Consider the following 26,417-nt stretch of genomic DNA (forward strand, 5'->3'; position numbering starts at 1 on the left):
AAACCCACCTAGTCATATTCTCTCTCTGGGGTCGGTGCGCCTTTTCCAGGCCGAGTTTGGTGAATATCCCAACAAGTGCCATGATAGCCACTACTCCACAGATGATATACACGATTAAATTAGTTTTATCTTTGGTGGGGTCGTGCCGAAGGTCGTTTTTCTTAAACGGGGTTTGACCTGTCATCATCCACACCGGAGTGTCGTAGTTTTTACAGGTGCTCTGATCCAACCGCGAGGTCTTGTAGGAGCAGCAGAACCGAAAGCCACAGGTGCCGCAGCAGTACAGATAATCGCCCGTTTTACAAACGAACGGCGGGTCCCACTGGCCCATCACATCGTAATACCCCCGACACCTGTCCTCCGTGTGTGGGGGCTCCGAGAAGCCTGCACCCTCATCCTCCCTGGATCCGTTGCACGTCGTCATCATGACAAAGCCCTCCAGTTGTCCTGGTTCTCCGTCCGCCTTGCAGACCAGCGCCATAACTTTGACCAACAAGTAACCCAGTATAAAGTATTTGCCCCTCATTGTGCTGTCCTTCCACCCCTTCATTTCAGCTTCTCTAGCGCATGTAAGAAGAGACTCGAAGAAGAAGAGCGCACAGTCTTGGTATTATAAAAGTCCAGAAACACATATCCAATTTAGAGAACACTACCATCCGTGTTGGTGAGAGTTTTCACGAATGTTCTCGTCATCCATGAAGGTATAGAAAATCATTCGGTTATTTTTTTCAAAATAAAACGTTGAATGTATATAGATATTGTCCTCCTGAGAATTGTTCCTCAGAGCACAATCTCTCTACATGTGTTCTTAGAAAATTATCTCCATGACGTTATCAAAACTAGGCTACTTCAATTTTCAAACCCATCAGCGCGGTTGCAAGCATGGGAGTCGGTGGAGATAGAACTGCACAAGCTATTTGAGCGCGGGTGAGCAAATCAGACCTGAGATGGGAGAGAGCATGGTGCGCAAAGCGAGTAGGGGAGGAGGCATTCCGACGAAGAGAGAGATTCATGTATTGTTAAACAATGACGGTGAATCTGTGACAGCCCAAAACGCACATGAGGAAATATGGGTCGAGTTGTGCTGCCGAGCAATTCATTTATTTCTCATAATTTGTGCACGGACAAAATATGGTCACGGATGCAGACATTCCGGTTATGGTAACTTCCAAATGAGATTAGAGAGAGCGTTATAGGGTGGTTGTTTTTCCAGCATGAGAAGCATAGGCTACGCAAGACAAAAAATGGGTAGGCTAATGAAATTAAGTTGGGTATATACTTCTATTCACTGGACTGAATAATGGTCCACACATACAATGGTGTCGTTCCAAGCACAGTGTCATCATACCCAGAGACGTTTTTATATTCATCACTAAATGCTATTTTCTATGCCTGAAAAGTTCTGCCGATGTAGTCTTTTTCCTTTAGGAATTCATTCCCTTATATTATATGTAATGCATATTTACCATATGCTATCACATTCCACGCAATGTCTTAAACCTGATTAAAGCTCACCTCATCTTTAAAAAAAATACTGTGCAGAACCATGGATAGGTCTATATTAGGGCAAATTAGCGTCTTTCTGCTCGAGCTGTCCATGGTGCTGAAATTATTTTGCTCAACAAGTCGCACTGTCCATGGACCTGATTGCCAACTCCCCAACACTAAACCAGGCTAAATAAGTCGATGGGAGAAACCGACAGAGCTGGGGGAGACAGAAATAGCGTGTGTAAGAGCTAGTTTAGAATTATAATGTAGAAGTTCATACATGCTCTCGTGGTGATTGCCATTGGGACACATGCGGAGAAAGTCAAGATTAATCCGCAGATGTAACTACTGCTGCTAAACAAAAATGATGGTCAGTCCTATCTCGGGTCGTGGGACATCCCTACCCTAACCTTAGCCTTAACCCATAGAAGGTCATACCAAGGATCATTTTGCTATTTTATTTAACGTTTTAACTCCCTAAAGTATTACAAATATATTTTTTCTGAAAAAATATTTTTGGCTTTACCGCTATTAGCTCACACAAACGCATTGAATAACACGTAAATGACATGGAACAACTAAAAACATCTAAAGGAAGTTAGTTCTGAAGTGTCTGTCCTATATCTGAGAGCAGTGGCGATTTTAGCATGTAAATCTTGGTGGGGGAAAAAATAAATGTTTGGGATGCATGCCAGCAAAGCCACTACACAACACAACACTAAACAATACATTAATTGCACTATAATGGTGACAAACGGTGTCCACAAACTGTTAGGGCCTACATAAAGCTGTCCCAACAGCAGTCCCAACACCTTACCACTGCTACACCTGGCTAACAGTGGAGCCTTGTCTGGCAGCGAAACAATTCATTCAGGCTCATTTACTGCCTTTTGAAAAACATAGCTGATATGGCTGACTTGCTTAAACAAATGTGGTTTCTACTGACAATTGACAAACTATGCCATACTGGGACAACAAGCGGATAAGAGGCAATCTGTCATTTCGAATTAAGACACTAATGAGCGATCTAGGATGGGCGTAGTCAATATAACTATTTGTTCAGCACTTTTGAAATGTACAATGACAGAATTCAGAACATGGGCCGTTCTTACAGTGTTCTCCATGTACACCAAGTCAGAACCGTAGGATAAATAAAGGAGGCATATAAGCAGACAATGAAAGCTTTTACAATATTCGATGATTACATTTCTCAAAAGCAGGTTATGGGCTACATGTGCACCATCAAGTCAGAATAGTAGGCAAAATTAAGAGGTGAAAATAGACCAAATTATTAGACACATGGGCTACTAACAGTTTACTACACAACATACACTTAGTACATACACTTTCTTAGCTACAGTATACATATCTCCCTGGCATGTTACATCATTAATGCAGCAGAATAAAATACATTTTTGGACTCAACTTGTTGTGCTGTGCTCACAGAAAGGTGGCGCGGCAGTCCTTCGTGGGCACATTTTGTCGTCAAACTTCGTCAAAGTGAGATTCTCTGGATTTATAGTGATTTCAAGACAACTGGGAACCTGGAGGGAAAAAAAGTGATCTTCAGGTCGTAGCTCTAGAAAGAGGCCAGAGTTCCCAATTTACAATTCAGAGTTGGATGAAAGTTCAAAACATATTTTCCCAGACGTAGCTCGTTTTTTCCCGAGATCCCAGTTGTCTTGAACTCACTAAAGTCAGATTTTGCAGTTCTGACTTAACAGTTGTTTTGGGCACGGCACAAATCATGCTTCATTGACAGCATGGTCAATGTTAAATGTTTATAATTTTAAGCTAGGAATATAGCCCCTTAATCTTAGATTTGGGATCACACAGCCATTCCACTGAATAGCAGGCTAATGATTGTTTTGCAATGCTTGCAGTTAGCCACTGATTCATTCCAAACCACTCAATGTTGAATTTCCGATTTCCAACTTGTTGTGTAATTTTTATGTCCAATGGTCAATGAGCACCGATACGTTTTATTTATAATTTCTCTTAATTATTTATCTTCATATGACAAGGATTATATAGGATTTGCCACTAGACTGTCGACTTGATTAATGATGATGACTGCTAGCTATGATTTTGAAAGTATGATGTTGACATGATCAGTCCAATCAAAGCTACTGTATATATAATGTATTTGATGTCATTTTATCTTTGTCCAATGACCTTGAAACTTCTTGGATGGGCACTTCTAATGTAACTCTATGACAGCACCCAAGGGGCTTGAATTTTTGAGCTCTACACTCTACACTAGGCAGTGACGTAGTGTCCCCATGAGTGACAGAACACTGAGACAATCACGGCACAACGCTCCGTATTTTCTGCTGGCTTGCCACAGCACCACAGAAAGTACTGAGCTAGACTGAAACACCTGCCTTTTGGAGCTCCCTTACTCAAGAAAACAAAAAAGAGACCATGTTTGTATGTGGCTTTATTAAATGTAATCAATTACAGTGCCTTGCGAAAGTATTCGGCCCCCTTGAACTTTGCGACCTTTTGCCACATTTCAGGCTTCAAACATAAAGATGTAAAACTGTATTTTTTTGTGAAGAATCAACAACAAGTGGGACACAATCATGAAGTGGAACGACATTTATTGGATATTTCAAACTTTTTTAACAAATCAAAAACTGAAAAATTGGGCGTGCAAAATTATTCAGCCCCCTTAAGTTAATACTTTGTAGCGCCACCTTTTGCTGCGATTACAGCTGTAAGTCGCTTAGGGTATGTCTCTATCAGTTTTGCACATCGAGAGACTGACATTTTTTCCCATTCCTCCTTGCAAAACAGCTCGAGCTCAAGTGAGGTTGGATGGAGAGCATTTGTGAACAGCAGTTTTCTCAATTGGATTCAGGTCTGGACTTTGACTTGGCCATTCTAACACCTGGATATGTTTATTTTTGAACCATTCCATTGTAAATGTTGCTTTATGTTTTGGATCATTGTCTTGTTGGAAGACAAATCTCCGTCCCAGTCTCAGGTCTTTTGCAGACTCCATCAGGTTTTCTTCCAGAATGGTCCTGTATTTGGCTCCATCCATCTTCCCATCAATTTTAACCATCTTCCCTGTCCCTGCTGAAGAAAAGCAGGCCCAAACCATGATGCTGCCACCACCATGTTTGACAGTGGGGATGGTGTGTTCAGGGTGATGAGCTGTGTTGCTTTTACGCCAAACATAACGTTTTGCATTGTTGCCAAAAAGTTCAATTTTGGTTTCATCTGACCAGAGCACCTTCTTCCACATGTTTGGTGTGTCTCCCAGGTGGCTTGTGGCAAACTTTAAACGACACTTTTTATGGATATCTTGAAGAAATGTCTTTCTTCTTGCCACTCTTCCATAAAGGCCAGATTTGTGCAATATACGACTGATTGTTGTCCTATGGACAGAGTCTCCCACCTCAGCTGTAGATCTCTGCAGTTCATCCAGAGTGATCATGGGCCTCTTGGCTGCATCTCTGATCAGTTTTCTCCTTGTATGAGCTGAAAGTTTAGAGGGACGGCCAGGTCTTGGTAGATTTGCAGTGGTCTGATACTCCTTCCATTTCAATATTATCGCTTGCACAGTGCTCCTTGGGATGTTTAAAGCTTGGGAAATCTTTTTGGATCCAAATCCGGCTTTAAACTTCTTCACAACAGTATCTCGGACCTGCCTGGTGTGTTCTTTGTTCTTCATGATGCTCTCTGCGCTTTTAACGGACCTCTGAGACTATCACAGAGTAGGTGCATTTATACGGAGACTTGATTACACACAGGTGGATTGTATTTATCATCATTAGTCATTTAGGTCAACATTGGATCATTCAAAGATCCTCACTGAACCTCTGGAGAGAGTTTGCTGCACTGAAAGTTATTTGGAAATGGAAGACATACAAGACCACTGATAATCTCCCTCGATCTGGGGCTCCATGCAAGATCTCACCCCGGTGGGGTCAAAACGATTACAAGAACGGTGAGCAAAAATCCCAGAACCACACAGACCTAGTGAATGACCTGCAGAGAGCTGGGACCAAAGTAACAAAGCCTACCATCAGTAACACACTACGCCGCCAGGGACTCAAATCCTGCAGTGCCAGACGTGTCTCCCTGCTTAAGCCAGTACATGTCCAGGCCCGTCTGAAGTTTGCTAGAGAGCATTTGGATGATCCAGACGAAGATTGGGAGAATGTCATATGGTCAGATGAAACCAAAATATAACTTTTTGGTAAAAACTCAACTCGTAGTGTTTGGAGGACAAAGAATGCTGAGTTGCATCCAAAGGACACCATACCTACTGTGAAGCATAGGGGTGGAAACATCATGCTTTGGGGCTGTTTTTCTGCAAAGGGACCAGGACAACTGATCCGTGTAAAGGAAAGAATGAATGGGGCCATGTATCGTGAGATTTTGAGTGAAAACCTCCTTCCATCAGCAAGGGCATTGAAGATGAAACGTGGCTGGGTCTTTCAGCATGACAATGATCCCAAACACACCGCCCGGGCAACGAATGAGTGGCTTCTTAAGAAGCATTTCAAGGTCCTGGAGTGGCCTAGCCAGTCTCCAGATCTCAACCCCATAGAAAATCTTTGGAGGGAGTTGAAAGTCTGTGTTGCCCAGCAACAGCCCCAAAACATCACTGCTCTAGAGGAGATCTGCATGGAGGAATGGGCCAAAATACCAGCAACAGTGTGTGAAAACCTTGTGAAGACTTACAGAAAACGTTTGACCTCTGTCATTGCCAACAAAGTATTGAGATAAACTTTTTGTTATTGACCAAATACTTATTTTCCACCATAATTTGCAAATAAATTCATTATTTTTCTCATTTTGTCTGTCATAGTTGAAGTGTACCTATGATGAAAATTACAGGCCTCTCATCTTTTTAAGTGGTAGAACTTGCACAATTGGTGGCTGACTAAATACTTTTTTGCCCCACTGTATTAATGCCAAAATAACATGCAAAACAGACAAGCTCCAAAAAATATATAATTATTTAAATTTTTGCTAAAAATGTGGGGCTCAAACAGGTGGAGCTCTGCCCCACGTGCTCTGAATGACGGGTCGCCACTGTCTGAAAGATATAAGAAAGATCAGGAAACATTTTTTACATGTATTTAACCCCTTATTTTTTGGCACTTAACAGTTTAAGCCATGTCTAAGCCAGGGGAGGGGTTCTACAAAGCTATATGGAATTGTTTTAAGAATGTCATACAAAGGATCAATTTGCTATTTGATTTAGAATTGTAAGACCCCTTGAAGTATCAAAAAATATATATAAAAAAAGGATTTGATTCAACATTTTGTTTGGCCTTACTGCTATGAGCCCATACAAACGCATTGAATAACAGATTCACTACATGAGACAACAGATACAAAAAAAAAAAAAATCTAAAGAAACATCAGGAAATATTTGTTATGTTTTTATTTTGACGTTTTTTAAAGAAAACATTATTTTTTTTGTCACTAAACAGTCTCCATATATACTTCCATTAATTTGTTCGACTGGTACCGGGGGACCTTCAGACGAGTCTTGTGAGGCCTGTGTGCATCCTAGAGCAAAGAAACATGTACCTGTTCGTACACGAGTCTCACCTTTACACAGAGGGGTCATGTTAGTGTTAAGCCCAAACTGTTTGGACGCTACAGACAGAAATCGGCAGATCGGCTGTACCGACTTCAGACGAGTCCCAATACTCTTGTAGGGATCGTAGAGCTTACCTAACCATTATGCCATTACGATCCCCTTGCCACCGTCTGGAAGTCACCCTCGTCAGCAACAAGGGGATGTTGTAGACATTTTAGAACTAGGCGGGGCTTCCGGCTTTACGTTTGGTATTCACTGTACGTAACTAGCTTCACTGACTAATCTCAAGAGTCAGTTAATTATTGACAAAATAGGATCAACATCAAGCCATAAGAATACGAACGTTAACCTTTGAGGGACAAGTGAAGCCATGGCTGAAGCCGAGGATATTTTTCTTAGAGCTAAACAGCGGACCTTCACTGGACTGACCGAAGGTAGCTAATGTTAGTTAGTTTGGCTAGCTATAGTTAGTTAACTGTACAGGCTGGCTAACGTCCATCTGTTTTACAATTTTATATTCCTGACTGGTTAATATAAAGGACACATAGTTACGAATATGCATGCTAAATTAACCCATCAAGTAACCTAACGAGCTAGCTATCTGTGCTACACGTGAACGACTTTCTCGAGACGTGTCATGTTGTTTACAAAAGTTGCTGTTTAGCCTTTTGCCATTTACTCTGCGTTTCCGAGATGAGTTCCAGAACAATACTTCTCATTTGTTTGAATCTGCTCAGCTATAAACTAGCCTTTTCACCAATTCACAGTCAGTAATACTTTCAACTCATGAAATATAGCTAGCCCTTGATTCTGAAGATTGATTTACAGTAACGTTAGCTGTAAATGTGAGTTGCATTATTGCCGTTTACGTTATCATAACCCCAAAACAGGTCTCTGCCCAAATGCAATGGCCTATTACACGTGTTATGTTGTATGGAAGACTAAGTAAACACATTATGAATACCTCCCGTCTTTTTTATTTATTTTATAGGCCTATTTTCGGATTGGCTGGTGATAGGAAGTCAGTCACTGTCTACTGTAGACCTTTGACCAGTGAACCGACTAGGCTGAATGGCACCATTTCTGCCCAAGCTTACAGACTGAGGAATTTTATTGTTGAACAACTAATCAGATTCACAGACAGTCTCTTCCTCTCACAGCCTAGCCCATTCATAGACACTAATAGCCCTTGATCATGACACTCAGTTCCATACATTACACATAAGTCATTGTGTAATGACTCCAACACCATCATTAAGTTTGCTGATGACACAACAGTGGTAGGCTTGATCACAGACAATGAAGAGACAGACTATAGGGAGGAGGTCAGAGACCTGACCGTCTGGTGCAAGGACAACAACCTTCAAGTTCCTTGGCGTCCACATTCCCAACAAACTAACATGGTCCAAGCACACCAAGACTGTCGTGATGAGGGCACGACAAAACCTATTCCCCCTCAGGAGGCTGAAAAGATTTGGCATGGGTCCTCAGATCCTCAGAAGGTTCTACAGTTGCACCATCGAGAGCATCCTGACGGGTTTCATCACTGCCTGGTATGGCAACTGCTTGGCCTCTGACCGCAAGGCACTACAGAGGGTAGTGAGTACGGCTCAGTACGTCACCGGGGCCTAGCTTCCTGCCATCCAGGACCTATATACCAGGCGGTGTCAGAGGAACGCACAGCAAGCAGTACCGGAGCACCAAGTCTAGGTCCAAGAGGCTTCTAAACAGCTTCTAGCCCCAAGCCATAAGACTCCTGAACATTTAATCAAATGGCTACCCAGATTATTTGCATTTGACCCCCCCCCCCCCCCCCCCCACTTTTATGCTGCTGCTACTCTCTGCTGTTATCTATGCATAGTCACTTTAATAACTCTACCTACATGTATAACATTTGGTTTTGATTTGGACGAAGGCGTCTTCTGTACGGGGGTGTTTTGTTAAGAGCCCAGATGCGCAATCTGAACATTAACGTGTCTCTTGCTGTATGGTTTTGGAAGCATAAGGACCTTGTCTTTCAAATCAGAGAGAAATAATAATTAAGAAAAGGTTAAATTGATACACACCTTGATAAAGTTAGGGTTAGTGTTCCCACACTGCCATGTCTCCATGTTACAGCACTTGTTTACGGAAGACAGACAGACAGATGGAAGACAGAAGCGAAAACCTGCACTAATTCGCTATCTAGCGTGCTCGCACACGTGTGTAAGCGTAACTGGGGGGAAAGTGTAGTTCTTGGCTCGAGGCACACACAGCCATATGGATCTGTGCAAACCTGCTACAGTAAGTGTAACTTTTTAACTTGAAAGATTCTTTCTCGCTGATATGAGAGTTAGGTTCTTTAAACTGTATTTCAAGCGATGATTGACGTTTCTAAATGTTAAAACATAGCTTCGGGATTGTAGTTCACATGGTCTCCCCCGGTAAGCAGCGTTTATAGCTGAGCATCCTTGGGATGAGGCAGACTGTCCTGGGTTCTCGAGAGCAACTCACAATTCTCATCTCTCTACAAACTTTTTTTGATTTTCAGCACCACAAACGGATGGTGAAATGAATAGGTTTTTCTCTTCAAATGAGAATTCAACAAAAGTTTTTAAATTATTTTTTTAAAGGCCCTCCACTCTAATCGTGAATTATGATTAGTATTGTTTGAATGCACCGTCTGTCAGATGAGAAATCTCTCAGATTTATGTTTGAAGTGAAGCTCGCTCAGCGCAGCCACACAAAGCTGCGTGTACTTATCGGCTTTCATGGGAGCTTTGGCTACTCTTTTTCAATTCTTTTTTTTATTTTTATAGTTCACACAGCAGCGACTCCTTAGACAATCACACTACTGTAAAGCTTGTGTAAACAAAGATACCAGGCTTTTTCTCAGAGAGAGTCAAAGCTAGGCTGGTGTAAAAGCCTTACAAATCATGTATGTCTCATGAGTCAGTAAAAAAAGGGGGGGGGGACTTAACCTTTCTACATTTCTAGTTATGGGAGGAAACAGTTTGTGTGCAACCTAGTTAGAATATACATGTTTCTAATTGGTGGTGGACAGATCAGTGAACTAAGACCAATATTCTCACGGTATGGTATGGATTATTATTTGACCCTGTTGGTCATCTATGAATGTTTGTTCTTCAAGATGTTCAATCTGGCCTTAATGGCCATGTACTCTAATAATCTCCACTCAGCACAGGACAGAAGAGGACTGGCCACCCCTCAGAGCCTGGTTCCTCTCTAGGTTTCTTCCTAAATTCCTGCCTTTCTAGGGAGTTGTTCCTAGCCACCATGCTTCTACGTCTGCATTGCTTGCAGTTTGGGGTTTTAGGGTGGGTTTCTGTATAAGCAATTTGGGACATCTCCTGATGTAAAACAGGCTTTATAAATATATTTGACTGATTGATTGGTATAGAAGACTGATGCAAGTTATATTGCAGAATAACCTTAGACTGAAAATGTGTTTGTATTTTCTTTACCTTTGATCCTTCCAAATAGCCTGCTACTTCCCATGTCATGATTGTGCATTTATAGCCATAAAGTAAGGCGTCTAATTTGTGTTGTGTTTAATACATCTAATGTTAACCATAGGAGCAGGGAATGTTCCCCATTATTTTCTAAATGAAGATACAAAGAGCAAAGTAAAGGCTCTTGCACTGTTGTTCCCAGTAGTGGGATTCTCAGGCTTTCATTTGCCGCACAAGCTTCTCTGGAGGAGAAAATTAACATAAACTCATTTTGGAGAGAAATGCATGAAGAGCATGTTAAACATTGAAGATCCTGATGAACAAGGAAGTCCCGCTGTGTGTGTGTGTGTGTGTGTGTGAGTGAGTGAGTATATTGTAATGTGTGTGTATAAAGCATATAGCTACTTTTTGAGCTGCTGGAACAAAGTGAGTGAAGCAGAACAGAGTAGAGAGAGCATTTGTTTGTCTTTCCTCTTAACACATCGTATGGATAGTGGATGGCTGTTTCTGCTGGCCATTTGCATGCAACAAGGGCAATCCGTTAAAAATTATGTCAGAGCTGTCCCTTCATGCTACTCACTGGCACATCAAGTAGTGCCTTGTATTTTTTTATGAATGTGAGAGTGATTATTGTAGGTTTACGGCACCAGTTACGCAATGTCCGGATTATGTTCAGCACTTTGCAATGCACGCATCAACATCCATAGTTCTGTTAATATATTGAAACTTTTTCTTTGCTGAAGGGAAACAGGACTGACAACAACCATTACATCAGTGCAGGCTTTTTCTCCAGACCCAATACCAACACCAGATTCAACTAGTCAAGGGCTTGATGATTAGAACAAAATCCTGCATCCCCAGGGTCAATTTGTAAGAATACTGCTTTTAGGACTAACTTCAGCATGACTTTTATAGAGACACCCGTTGCAATAAAGTATAGTGCATTCGAAAAGTATTCAGATCCCTTCACTTTTTTTCACATTTGTGTGTAGATTGATGAGGAAAAAAACGATTGAATCCATTTTAGAATAAGGCTGTAACATAATATTTGGAAAAAGTGAAGGGTTCTGAATACTTTCCACGGTATATTGATTCTATATTCTATCCCATGTCCCTGGCATGACTCTCTCCCCTGAACTCCTCCTACCTTCCCAGATGAACAGAAGGAATGGAGAGGCCCGTTCTGCTTCATCCAGGCTGCAGACCCCCAGCTGGGTCTGATGAAGACCTGGAGGGAGGGGGACTGTGACGGGGGAGGGGACGAGTGGACCGATGAGGTTCAGCTGACCCAGCAGGCTGTGGAGGCCGTCAACAAGCTGAGCCCCAGGCCCAAGTTCATGGTGCTGTGTGGGGACCTGGTCCATGCCATGCCAAGTAAGACAATGTTCAAAAGAAATACACCTGAGCCTTAACAGGTGTAAACATAAGGATATTACCTGTATTCGAATGGTAGACATACTATGTGGAAGAGAGCAGTCCAGTCATACTTTGACAATGATGGGGTCCTTTTTGTGTACTGTCCTCAACGTGATGCCGCCGTTTGTATTCAGAACGACAACTGGGAGTGGAAGAGTAAAGTCAAAGATTTTTATAACTAAACCAAGATAGACCACAGCCTGCCGTTTCAAATGGTAACGAATGAGCCATAGTGGGCTGAACAAGCAATTAGTAAGGCAGAGCCAAGCAGGAGCTAGAGATCCTATTGGCGCGTTCTAGCGTTAATTTGCATATTTCCTTTGGGGAACGCTACTCTGTGAAGTGCGCGTGTGCAATAACTCAAATCACCTTTTCACTCCTTCTAAACAATGCAACGGGTAAAGTCTACAAAACTTTGTCCACTCTGTAACAGATTGTAGTTTTGGGAACAGAGAACTGTATTGCGATCAAATGTTTAATCGATGAGTAAATTAACAGAATGTTTATCAGAATCCATCTCGTTCCATCTTCTCCAACTGCCGGCCACTGGGCTTCCTCTCACTACCATATTTTGTATAAATGCTTCACATTTATACATCCGGTGAAATATGTCTCTTTGTTCTATCTGTGCTATAGTTTTGCTACGGCACATTTCATTGCAGCCGTGTGACCATAAGAGTTCAATGTCAAACAGCGATGTAGATGCACTGTAATTGACATACTGATAGATCAGTGTGAAGGTCTCTGATATTCTATGAGTCTATAAAGGGAGTGGAATATGACTGTTTATATAATGATAAATAGATTTTCCTGATTGAATTTATGCACTCTTGAGAACGTTAGAGGGTTTGGAATCGTTACAGAATGTTCTATGAGATGCAGAAGAATGAGCCGTCTCTTGATACCGGCGGACTTTGTAAACTCCCGCTCCCGTCTCTGTCCAATGTTTTATCAAAAATCTATGAATGAAGTTTTTGCCTCTAAGCCATTTTTCACACAATGGTAGATCTAGGGAAATTACTGAGTTTTATCTACTCAAATAGATCTGAGGCTGGCTTAGCACAGCAGAGGTTTGTCAGGCCTTAAGGAAAACGTACCTCCCATTTGTCAGTGTAAGAAAAAAGTCCTAAAACCCCATCCTTTCCTGTGTGGTTTTAAAGAGGAGGATAAGTGGGAGAGGTATGCCTGAAAGGTGTTAGTTGGAAACAGATGCTGGTGGTGAATGCAATTTCAGTGAGGGGCTATAGCTTGGTGAGTGTTTGACAGCCAGCTGACTAATTTGATAACGGTAAGAGGAATCGGCAGGCTAGACCCACTGCAGAGATAATATTGTTGCGCGCCAAAGTGCTTAACAACAGAACTACCTTTTCATTACAATTAAGGGCCGTGGGGGGCCTTGCCTTCCAGGGGTATATCTGTGGAGTCCGTGGCTCTGACGTGCATCTACAGGAGACAGCAGGCGTGCCTGTCTGTCCAGCTGTGCTGAATACAGTGCATTCGGAAAGTATTCAGACCCCTTGACTTTTTCCACATTTTGTTACGTTACAGCCAATCTACACACATTACCCAAATAGGGTTGCACATTTTGGGGAATTTTCAGAGGTGGAAACTTTCCGTTGCAATTAATGGAAATATATGCAAATTAATATTAATACCATTTAAATGTATACAGTGTATACAGACCAAGTATTTGATAACCTGCAAAATTGACAGTGTTTCTTACTTACAAAGCATGTAGAGGTCTGTTATTTTTATCATAGGTAGACTTCAACTGTGAGAGACGGAATCTAAAACAAAAATCCAGAAAATCACATTGTATGATTTTAAGTAATTTATTAGCATTTTATTGCATGACATAAGTATTTGATACATCGGAAAAGCAGAACTTAATATTTGGTACAGAAACCTTTGTTTGCAATTACAGAGATCATACGTTTCCTGTAGTTATTGACCAGGTTTGCACACACTGCAGCAGGGATTTTGGCCCACTCCTCCATACAGACCTTCTCCAGATCCTTCAGGTTTCGGGGCTGTCGCTGTGCAATACGGACTTTCAGCTCCCTCCAAAGATTTTCTATTGGGTTCAGGTCTGGAGACTGGTTAGACCACTCCAGGCCCTTGAGATGCTTCTTACAGAGCCATTCCTTAGTTGCCCTGGCTGTGTGTTTTGGGTCGTTGTCATGCTGGAAGACCCAGCCACAACCCATCATCAATGCTCTTACTGAGGGAAGGAGGTTGTTGGCCAAGATCTCGCGATACATGGCCCCATCCATCCTCCCCTCAATACGGTGCAGTCGTCCTGTCCCCTTTGCAGAAAAGCATCCCCAAAGAATGATGTTTCCACCTCCATGCTTCACGGTTGGGATGGTGTTCTTGGGGTTGCACTCATCCTTCTTCTTCCTCCAAACACGGCGAGTGGAGTTCAGACCAAAAAGCTCTATTTTTGTCTCATCAGACCACATGACCTTCTCCCATTCCTCCTCTGGAACATCCAGATGGTCATTGGCAAACTTCAGACGGACCTGGACATGCGCTGGCTTGAGCAGGGTGATCTTGCGTGCACTGCAGGATTTTAATCCATGACGGCGTAGTGTGTTACTAATGGTTTTCTTTGAGACTGTGGTCCCAGCTCTCTTCAGGTCATTGACCAGGTCCTGCCGTGTAGTTCTGGCCTGATCCCTCACCTTCCTCATGATCATTGATGCCCCACGAGGTGAGATCTTGCATGGAGCTCCAGACCGAGGGTGATTGACCGTCATCTTGAACTTCTTCCATTTTCTAATAATTGCGCCAGCAGTTCTTGACTTCTCACCAAGCTGCTTGCCTATTGTCCTGTAGCCAATCCCAGCCTTGTGCAGGTCTACAATTTTATCCCTGATGTCCTTACAGAGCTCTCTAGTCTTGGCCATTGTGGAGAGGTTGGAGTCTGTTTGATTGAGTGTGTGGACAGGTGTCTTTTATACAGGTAACAAGTTCAAACGGGTGCAGTTAATACAGGTAATGAGTGGAGAACAGGAGGGCTTCTTAAAGAAAAACTAACAGGTCTGTGAGTGCCGGAATTTTTACTGGTTGGTAGGTGATCAAATACTTATGTCATGCAATAAAATGCAAATTCATTACTTAAAATCATACAATGTGATTTTCTGGATTTTTGTTTGAGATTCTGTCTCTCACAGTTGAAGTGTACCTATGATTAAAAAAAATTACAGACCTCTACATGCTTTGTAAGTAGGAAAACCTGTAAAATCGGCAGTGTATCAAATACTTGTTCTCCCCACTCTGTTTTTTTCATTGGATATATTTACCATATATGGAGACAGAAACATAAACCTTTTACCTTATTTGCAAGTATGTCTACTTATGATGATTAAATCCTTCCAATAGAAAAAAACACAAACAATTTAGTTACGAATTGAACTTTATTTAAATGAGTTGTCTCTTCACATGGGATCATTTCACTGAACAAAAGAAAGGAAACATTGAATGATCCCCAATGATCCATCGCATCTCCCAAAAATGTTTTCAACATACCGTATTTTATGTTTTTGATAAAAGTTCTTAATTTTCTTTGAGTAGTGCATTACCCTAGTATGGCAACACATGTATTCTACATTATTTCAATGGGTCTTTCTCCATTCTGATTGTTTTATACTGTCAATTCAACTTAAACCTAAAATAACTTCCTGCATTTCCTGCACTCATTTGAGATCATTTCCACACTGCCACGATGTGGGGGTTAAAACTAGGCCTTATTTTTAACCAAATGTTTCAATTGCAATTTAGATCAAAACACTTGGGTGAACTTTTAGAATCACAGAAATAGAATGTTTATTATAATTCTATAGTTAGAATAGAAATAATAGTGGGCACTTTGAATACAGTGTTGTTTTACATGACAAAGAATGAAAATGCCATGAACGAGTTATTGTGACAGGGTAGGAACCAAGTGATGTTCAGTGTTTCCTAGAGGACCCTATAATCTTTGGCTACATTACAATCTTTAGTCATGTAGCCAACATATTCATGCTTTGCTTATTCCTCTTTGATTTAGAAGATACTGTTACACAAACAACATGCTGATTTAGGCCTCCACCAGCACTGGTATCAGGCTGTATTAGCTAGCTACGTTTGCTCTGACTCAGTACTTTGATTTAGTTAGCCAGTTAACTAGCGATTAGCATTAGTGGCTAACCCGATTTATCTTAACTTGCTAAGAAAATACAAACTAGCTGTTTGCAGAAGTAAGAAACACAAACTAATATTGTAATTATAGAACCCTTGTGGATATATATTAAGATCAAATTGGAAACCACATTGTTGCATGTGCTGCATTGACCATGCAGACTGAACGAAAGTGTCTTGTGGTCAAGCAAGAACATATGCGCTCCTTGAGTGACGGGGTGGGACTAGGTCGTAAAGTGGCACGGAGAGGGATGAATCAAGTAGCGGAGTAAACTATACAAATGGACGTTACACACGGAGTATCACATTTAACAAACCAAACATTCAAATACCTTTTAAAGAAGGTAAAGTAAAAACCCAAACCGTGCATCAATACCGGTATATAGTAAAATATAGGTATACCAACCAGCCCTACATTCTCTCCCTCAATCCGTGCAATGGCTACTGCTATAGGTTTCAGGCTGCTTACCACTCTCTCCCAAAATACATCATCCAGGAGGATCCTCTTGATGGGGCTGTCCATATCGGCAGACTGTGATATGGCCTTTTTCTTGGAGAAACTCCTTCCCCTCCAGGAGACAGTCAAACATAATGACAACACCACCCCAATGGGTGTTGCTGGGCAGCTTCAATGTGGTGCTTTTATTCTTCTCACTTTGCTTGGTGAGGTAGATTGCTGGTATAACTTGATGACCTTTCACATACCTAACCATTTCCTTGGCTCTCTTGTATAGTGTATCCATTGTTTTCAGTGTCATGATGTCCTTGAGGAGCAGATTCAATGCATGAGCAGCACAGCCAATGGGTGTGATGTGACGGTAGGACTCCTCCACTTTAGACCAAGCAGCCTTCATGTTTGCAGCATTCTCTGTCACCAGTGCAAATACCTTCTGTGGTCCAAGGTCATTAATGACTACCTTCAGCTCATCTGCAATGTAGAGACCGTTGTGTCTCTTGTGCCTTGTGCCAGTGCTCTTGTAGAATACTGGTTGAGGGGTGAAGATGATGTAGTTCATTTTTCTTTGACCACGAACATTCGACCACCCATCAGAGATGATTGCAATACTGTCTGCTTTCGCTATGATTTGCTTGACCTTCACTTGAACTCTGTTGTACTCTGCATCCAGCAAATGAGTAGATAAAGCATGTCTGGTTGGAGGGGTGTATGCTGGGCGAAGAACATTCAGAAATAGACATTGCCTGTGAGCATCAGAGGTGAACTAGTTGCATCCACAGCTTGAGCAAGACACTCATCAGCATTTCTCTGACTACGTTCCTCCATTGAGTAAAAAAAAACCTTCTGATTCCAGGAGGAACATGAGCTGTTGCTATCGATAGTGTTTGATTAATCATTTTCACCTCAAATAGAAGTAGAGGGACTTTTGTCAGAGGTTGCTTGTTTTGAGCCCTGAGAGAACTTTATGCACTTGGCCAGATGATTCTGCATCTTTGTTGCATTTTTCCCATATGATTTGGCACAGTATTTGCAAATGTACACAGCTTTTCCTTCTACATTAGCTGTAATGAAATGTCTCCACACATCAGATAGTGCCCTTGTCATTTTCCTGTAATAATTAGAAGAAAAAATAATACCAATCCATGTACAGATGAATAGTTAAGCAGTTAGATTAAACAACTCCTTTGTAAGATAAAGGTTTTAAAATGAAACATGTATGGAAACAGGTGAATTAACACTCCGCAGTTAGCAGGCTCAAGCAAGCTAAAACCCATATGGTAGCAAAAACAAACTAGCAGAGATTGTTAACAAGTTAGAAATGATTTAAACACACTTTGCTGTAGGCTACTATTTACTAGTTAACAAAAAAATAATGTATGTCATAAAATATATTCACCCCACCCAGTATTGTAATCAAAACTTACCTGAAAGCATGTAGTCCTTGGCTCAGACAGTGTAGTTGTGTGGGCTCAATAACATCTCATCAGTGTGCAAGATCTTGAGAATCAGTTGTACATGTGATGGAAAAATGCACTGTGCATGCAGAGGGTTGCAATTCCATTGAATTGGGGATAGTTTAACCAAAATGTGCCACAAGACCTAAAATTGCCTTGTGTATCCCATAAAAAAAGGTTCACTGTTATAAGCTAACTTGTTTTGAGGAATTTAAGCAACATTTCCGGATATTTCCTGGAAAGTTTCTGACCCTTTGCAACCCTAATGACAAAGCGTATGTATGTATGTATGTATGTATGTATGTATGTATGTATATATATATATATATATATATATATATATATATATATATATAGAACAGATCACAATTTGTATTTAATTTTTTATTTAACCAGGTAGGCCAGTTGAGAACACGTTCTCATTTACAACTGCGAACTGTTCAGACCCTTATTGAGTACTTTGTATTCAGACCCTTTACGAAGTACTTTGTTGAAGCACCTTTGACAGCCTTTAGTATGACGCTGCAAGCTTGGCACACCTGTATTTGGGGAGTTTTTCCCCATTCTTCTCTGCAGATCCTCACAAGCTCTGTCAGGTTGGATGGGGAGCGTTGCTGCACAGCTATTTTCAGGTCTCTCCAGAGACGTTAGATCGGGTTCAACTCTGGGCTCTGGCTGGGCCACTCAAGGACATTCAGAGACTTTCCCCGAAGCCACTCCTGCGTTGTCTTGGCTGTGTGCTTAGGCTCGTTGTCCTGTTGGAAGGTGAACCTTCGCCCCAGTCTGGAGTTCTGAGCACTCTGGAGAAGATTTTCATCAAGGATCTCTTTCTCTGTACTTGGCTCCCTTCATCATTCCCTCAATGCTGACTTGTCTCCCAGTCCCTGCTGCTGAAAAACATCCCCACAGCATGATGCTGTCACCACCTCCCTGACCAAGGAAAAGTCTTTGTGGTTCAAAACTTCTTCCATTTAAGAATGATGGAGGCCACTGTGGGGGACCTTCAATGCTGCAGACATTTTTTTGGTACCATTCCCCAGATCTGTGCCTCGACACAATCCTGTCTTGGAGCTCTACAGACAATTCCTTCGACCTCATGACTTGGTTTTTGCTCTGACGTGCACTGTCAACTGTGGGACCTTATATAGACAGGTGTGTGCCTTTCCAAATCATGTCCAATCAATTGAATTTACCACAGGATGACTCCAAGTTGTAGAAACATCTCAAGGATGTTCAATGGAAACAGGTTGCACCTGAGCTCAATTTTTTATCTCATAGCAAAGGGTATGAATACTTATGTAAATAAGGTTTTTCTGTTTATTTTTAATACATTTGCAAAAATGTCTAACAACCTGTTTTCGCTTTGTCATTATTGTGTGTGTAGATTGAGGGAATTCAGTACATTTTTGAATAATGCTTTAACGTAACAAAATGTGGAAATAGTGAAGGGGTCTGAAGGGTTAACTGCCTGTTCAGGGGCGGAACGACAGATATGTACCTTGTCAGCTGTGGGATTCGAACTTACAACCTTTCGGTTAGTAGTCCAATGCTCTAACCACTAGGCTATGTCTGATATAGCCTAGTTATAATGAACATGATTTTATTATGGCTATATAAAAGGTATAATTTGTATTGTATTTTGCACAATGCACATTTAGCTTAATGACGAGGGCCAAATCCTACCTCTGCTTCCATAACACATGTTGTGCCAAACTGAAACAGCAGGGGTGTCCTCAGCCCACTCCCTATCTCATTTCGTCCATGCTTAGTAATAATGACTACGAATTTGCCTTGTGCGTTCTGCTCATGAACACCATAATGGACACATTTCTACATTAAAATGCATTCCACACCTGCACAATCCTTAGTGCCTAGTGTCTCTTCTCAGTTTAATCCGGGCACGATTCCCTCTCATTCCGCCTAGTCCCTCCCTCCCTGATCAGTTGCATTTATAGGTCACTGCGAGATCAGCGGTCCTTACCAAACACACAGTGATAGTCTAACCGCAGGGTTTGGGAACATTTTAAATGGCCTGCCATCTCTCCTCGTTACCGTCAAGCAGCCTGAGCAGGTTGTGTGTGCCAGACGCATTACACACCACGTCTGTCAGATGCACAGTCGTTTCCACAGTGCCCACTGCCAGGGGGGTATCACCAGGCAACGCTGCCTAACTGACATTTGATTTACACCTAAACTGTTTGTGTTTATTTACAAAGAGTATAAAACTGTTGCTGGCCAGAGGATTGTCAACAAACAGGGCTGTCAGGGACAGACAAGATATTGGCCCCAACTGTGTTTTGGCTGGTGCCTCTTTGTTCTTCTTGTGGTAAACATCTCCCATCTCAACTTGTTTGGATCCCTCTCTCTATTGTGTGAAAACACATATCTTATTTCTCTCCAAATGAATTTGTCCAAAATAATGACTTAAAATTGTGCTGTATAAAAAAGGGTGCAGGATGGTGCTGTGTAAAAAGGGTGGGCCGGTATTCGATGGGTAGGCATCGCAGTGTGCAGACTATTTGTTGACACCTCCATCATCATGGAAGGAGAGAGGCTACATTATAAATTCAAATTCTCTACTTGTATCCTTCAACCATGTACATTATCACTGTAGTGATCAGGATAACACAGGGCCTTGAAGGACTCTGCAACTGACGGTTTGATTGACCATCACCTTCGTTAACCACCTGTTGTGAACCACAAGGCTCCATGCTGGGCCCAATTAAAATGCCCATCCCTGACCACAATCCACAAAAAGCAGCTGTCAGAGGGAACATATTCCCATGGAACGCTGTCACCATCCCATCCGTGCTGCTGTTATTGACAGATCTCTCTGTGATCCCATCCCACTGACGAGGACTTCCCCTTCACAGAGACTCATAGAGACCAAGGAGCCACGAAACGTTCAGAGGAGAGATGATTAGAGCAACGTGATGGACCTAACACACTCCTAATGAGCACTACAAAGGATTCCAGGGACGTCCTCAGGGGTTTGTTTGTGGGCGAGAAGAGCCAACAAATAGGGGAAGGTGAGAGTGAGGTTATGCTGAGTTTCCATTGAGGATTTACCACAATGTTTTACCCAAAAGGCTCAGACTTTTTTGTTTCCATCTACACAGGCCGGTACCCATGCCGCACTGGGCCATGGCTCTGGCGGACCTGCTTGGAGCCAAGCCGAGGCCCTGGGTAGTTTTCGGCTGGCATCTACACATAACAACGGCTAATTGCACACTTTAACACCTTGCCACAAAGCCTTGAATGATGCAGAGGTTGTTGATTCTGCCCGATGGAAGCACAATAACACTAGAGCTTACATTAACATAAAACACTGGTGACACACTGGGGTGGGGGTATGTCTTAGTGGAAAAACACCAAGTCCCCCTCCACCCATCTGAAGGCCCCCTAATTTCTGTTGAAGGCAGTTAGTGGGACTCTGGGTGGAATTGAGCAGCAGCAGAACACAATTTGGAGAGGAGAGAGATTGGAGAAATCAGGCTCTGTGAGAAGGCATAGTGTGTGTGTGAGTGTAGTATACTGTGTGTGAGTGTGTTTTGCTGATGGGGACTTCCAATAGGAAAAGCTTCTAATGGGTTAAGTGAGGGGTTTGGGGACAGGAGAGAGGAGACCCTGTAGGGGAGATGTTTCAGAACCACCACCAGAAAGGAGAGTTAGCCTATATACAGTCTGATATGGATGCATAGCCTATATACAGTCTGATATGGATACATAGCCTATATACAGTCTGATATGGATGCATAGCCTATATACAGTCTGATATGGATGCATAGCCTATATACAGTCTGATATGGATGCATAGCCTATATACAGTCTGATATGGATGCATAGCCTATATACAGACTGATATGGATGCATAGCCTATATACAGTCTGATATGGATGCATAGCCTATATACAGTCTGAATATGGATGCATAGCCTATATGCAGTCTGAATATGGATGCATAGCCTATATGCAGTCTGAATATGGATGCATAGCCTATATGCAGTCTGAATATGGATGCATAGCCTATATGCAGTCTGAATATGGATGCATAGCCTATATGCAGTCTGAATATGGATGCATAGCCTATATACAGTCTGATATGGCTGCATAGCCTATACAGTGGGGCAAAAAAGTATTCAGTCAGCCACCAATTGTGCAAGTTCTCCCACTTAAAATCATGAGGCCTGTAATGTTCATCATAGGTACACTTCAACTATGACAGACAAAATGAGAGAGAAAAAATCCAGAAAATCACATTGTAGGATTTTTAATGAATTTATTTGCAAATTATGGTGGAAAATAAGTATTTGGTCAATAACAAAAGTGTATCTCAATACTTTGTTATATACCCTTTGTTGGTATATACCCTAAGTCTTCACAAGGTTTTCACACACTGTTGCTGGTATTTTGGCCCATTCCTCCATGCAGATATCTTCTAGAGCAGTGATGTTTTGGGACTGTTGCTGGGCAACACGGACTTTCAACTCCCTCCAAAGATTTTCTATGGGGTTGAGATCTGGAGACTGGCTAGGCCACTCCAGGACCTTGAAATGCTTCTTATGAAGCCACTCCTTCATTGCCCGGGCGGTGTGTTTGGGATCATTGTCATGCTGATAGACCCAGCCACGTTTCATCTTCAATGCCCTTGCTGATGGAAAGAGGTTTTCACTCAAGATCTCACGATACATGTCCCCATTCATTCTTTCCTTTACACGGATCAGTCGTCCTGGTCCCTTTGCAGAAAAATAGCCCCAAAGCATGATGTTTCCACCCCCATGCTTCACAGTAGGTATGGTGTTCTTTGATGCAACTCAGCATTCTTTGTCCTCCAAACACTACGAGTTGAGTTTTTACCAAAAAGTTATATTTTGGTTTCATCTGACCATATGACATCTGACCATATGACATTCTCCCAATCTTCCTCTGGATCATCCAAATGCTCTCTAGCAAACTTCAGACGGGCCTGGACATGTACTGGCTTAAGCAGGGGGACACGTCTGGCACTGCAGGATTTGAGTCCCTAGCGGCGTAGTGTGTTACTGATGGTAGGCTTTGTTACTTTGGTCCCAGCTCTCTGCAGGTAATTCACTAGGTCCCCCCGTGTGGTTCTGGGATTTTTGCTCACCGTTCTTGTGATCATTTTGACCCCACGGGGTGAGATCTTGCGTGGAGCCCCAGATCGAGGGAGATTATCAGTGGTCTTGAATGTCGTCCATTTCCTAATAATTGCTCCCACAGTTGATTTCTTCAAACCAAGCTGCTTACCTATTGTTTCTGGTGTCCTTTGACAGCTCTTTGGTCTTGTCCATAGTGGAGTTGGAGTGTGACTGTTTGAGGTTGTGGACAGGTGTCTTTTATACTGATAACAAGTTCAAACAGGTGCCATTAATACAGGTAACGAGTGGACAGAGGAGCCTCTTAAAGAAGAAGTTACAGGTCTGTGAGAGCCAGAAATCTTGCTTGTTTGTAGGTGACCAAATACTTATTTTCCGCCATAATTTGCAAATAAATTCATAAAGAATCCTACAATGTGATTTTCTGGATTTTTTTTTTCTCTCATTTTGTCTGTCATAGTTGAAGTGTACCTAATGATGAAAATTACAGGCCTCATCTTTTTAATTGGGAGAACTTGCACAATTGGTGGCTGACTAAATACTTTTTTTGCCGCACTTTATACAGTCTGATATGGATGCATAGCCTATATACAGTCTGAATATGGATGCATAGCCTATATACAGTCTGAATATGGATGCATAGCCTATATACAGTCTGAATATGGATGCATAGCCAATATACAGTCTGAATATGGTTTCATAGCCTATATACAGTCTGATATGGATGCATAGCCTATATACAGTCTGATATGGATGCATAGCCTATATACAGTCTGAATATGGATGCATAGCCTATATACAGTCTGAATATGGATGCATAGCCTATATACAGTCTGAATATGGATGCATAGCCTATATACAGTCTGAATATGGATGCATAGCCTATATACAGTCTGAATATGGATGCATAGCCTATATACAGTCTGAATATGGATGCATAGCCTATATACAGTCTGATTTGATATGGATGCATAGCTAGACTGAAGCTAGAGAACCATTCCGTCTCCTAAATGCTTGAGCCAAGGATGCGGTATACAGCTGAGTACCGGACTATAGACTCCTTAGCAGAGGCACATGGGAATGTGTTCATCCAAACCTGTCAAAATAATCTTTCTCAGCTATGTTCTGAACCCAGCTCAGTCTAGCTCAGCCCATTCGCTGTCTAACTAAAATGACCTTACCATTGTAATAAATCATAACTTTAAGGTCAGAGATTGTAGCTGGCTAGGTGAATGAAAGTCAGCATTGCAATGAGACGTGGTTATAGGTTACAGTTTAACTGCAGTCAGTGTTTTAATGGGAATGTGTCTACAGAAATCACAGATAGCCATGTTTCATTCATCTCAGTTTAAGTGTCCCAAATCCATATTGATGAGGTATAACGGTAGCAGGGCCTGGAGATGGGGCTGGCGCAGGGCTGTGCTGGAGCAGGGCTGTGCTGGAGCATGGTTGGGACTGGTGATTCATGGAAGTGTCATAGCAACTAATTGCTGTATGGTGTAGTGTGGTTGATCTAACAATAGTAGCCTGTGTGGCGGCTCTAACAACAGTAGCCTATCTGTGTCTGTAGGCGAGGCCTCCTTTTTTACAATTGTAATATTGTTTTAAAGATTGATTTAAGAGGACTTATGAAAAATTGATTTACCAGTAGCTAATATTCTAAAAAGTGTAACCCATGTGAAAGCCTGAGACCAGACTCCATTTATTGTCCATTTGTTCACAGCAGTAGTCAGTTGACCTCTCTTGATGGTTATTCTTTTTTACCTGATTGATTTTGTTGTTGTTTACGATTGAACGTTCCTCTGATTTTAAATAATGTTATTGTATTGTAACTATTAGTCCAGATGGCTCTCTGATCTGGTGTATTCTCCCACACTAGTCATCAGAGGATTGCTTGCTCGTCCAGTCCCTTATACAGGACATATGGGCTGATTGGGCTCCCCACCCCACTAGGTTTTTATCTTGTGTTATTTTCTCTCGTTCTTCGTTTTGTCAGAAATACTCGTCTTATGAAACAAACCCTCTCCAAACTTCTTTCTCCAAAAGTAGGGCAGTAAAATAATTACTTAAATGAAAAAATAAAAACCTGAAGAAAGGAAGGCATGAAATACTTTGCTATGCATTAATGGGTTTGTTTGATACACATTGTAAATTATAAATGGACCCATTGTACTCTTTCTCCTTACTTTATTAAGAGTGGTTACATTTCTCCGTTTTATTCTGTATCCTCTTTGTGTGGACGGTAATGAATAATGTGAATAGGCAGGGGGTAATAATGTCCATCCAAACTTTAAATGCAAAAAAAACCCTGGGAAGTTCAAACTAAATGTTACCACTGTTCCAGTGATTGTGTCCTCTCCCCCATACAGGCACCCAGTACCGGGAGGGGCAGGAGCGGGACTTGAAGGTGGCTCTGAGGGGCACAGACCCCTCCATCCCTCTGGTGTTTGTCAGTGGTAACCATGACCTGGGTAACACACCCACCCCAGAGACTGTAGCCCAGTTCTGCAACACCTGGGGAGACGACTACTTCAGCTTCTGGGTGGGTGACTAGAGTGAGATGAAAAGTTACTGTAGATGTGGATTGTACAAAACTCTTTAAGTTCCTTACATAAACACTGGTCCTTGGAGCTGGATATGAACAATTGACCAGTAGGAACATAGTGGCACCCCTTTTTATCCAACATTAATTACTACTGTTATTGTATACTCTGTGGGGCCCAAGCTGAAAGCAAAGTGATGTCTCTAGCCAGGTCAGTTGTAATGTGGCTGCTTTAAAGGCATTAATGAGAACCATGGCAATGCCATAATGACATTATCTTAATAACCATAACCTATACTGTAATCCCAAACCTGCCACTCTGATGTTTAGGTTGGAGGGGTGCTGTGTCTGGTGCTGAACTCCCAGCTGTTCTTTGATGCGTCGGCCTGCCCCGACCTGAGAGATGCCCAGGAAGCCTGGTTAGAGGGCCAGCTGCAGAGGGCCTCCCAGGGGCCCGGGGTCACCCCCAAACACATCCTGGTGTTCCAGCACATCCCTCTGTACTTAAAGACCCCCGACGAGGAGGACGACTACTTTAACCTGCAGACCGCCACGAGGCAGAGCCTCCTAGGCAGGTTCAAACGGGCAGGTAGGTCATTTAACTTGATTTAACCTTTATTCAGGGAGGAATCTAACTTCCACTAGACTTATTTTCACTTCATGCATTGATGTCAATGGTAGACTTAGTGAAAATTACATTTCAGTGGAAATTAGGATTCACCCCACAACCTTTATTTAGGA

The 26,417-nt window shown here is 42.1% G+C and overlaps 2 protein-coding genes across 4 annotated transcripts in view; one reads left to right on the forward strand and one right to left on the reverse strand.

The window, feature by feature from the left end:
- LOC110502890 (protein shisa-9A-like) overlaps nucleotides 1-891 on the reverse strand; it is a 58,942-nt gene extending 58,051 nt beyond the window's left edge. The window contains exon 1 of the mRNA XM_090217976.1: nucleotides 9-891. Coding sequence (XP_090074102.1) covers nucleotides 9-550 — 542 coding nt within the window. The 5' untranslated portion in view covers nucleotides 551-891. The remainder of the gene's footprint in view (nucleotides 1-8) is intronic.
- A 6,226-nt stretch (nucleotides 892-7,117) lies between these two features.
- The window catches only part of LOC110502891 (calcineurin-like phosphoesterase domain containing 1), a 38,680-nt gene continuing 19,380 nt past the window's right edge, over nucleotides 7,118-26,417 (forward strand). For all 3 annotated transcript variants that reach the window (XM_021581238.3, XM_090217439.1, XM_090217440.1), the window contains exons 1-4: nucleotides 7,118-7,491; nucleotides 11,665-11,883; nucleotides 25,504-25,676; nucleotides 26,007-26,265. In XM_021581238.3, the coding sequence (XP_021436913.1) occupies nucleotides 7,428-7,491; nucleotides 11,665-11,883; nucleotides 25,504-25,676; nucleotides 26,007-26,265 (715 nt within the window). In that variant the 5' untranslated portion in view covers nucleotides 7,118-7,427. The remainder of the gene's footprint in view (nucleotides 7,492-11,664; nucleotides 11,884-25,503; nucleotides 25,677-26,006; nucleotides 26,266-26,417) is intronic.

This window comes from Oncorhynchus mykiss, chromosome 23 (genome assembly GCF_057628025.1).
Source record: "Oncorhynchus mykiss isolate SJ-2025 chromosome 23, ASM5762802v1, whole genome shotgun sequence".
Taxonomy (NCBI): Eukaryota; Metazoa; Chordata; class Actinopteri; order Salmoniformes; family Salmonidae; genus Oncorhynchus; species Oncorhynchus mykiss.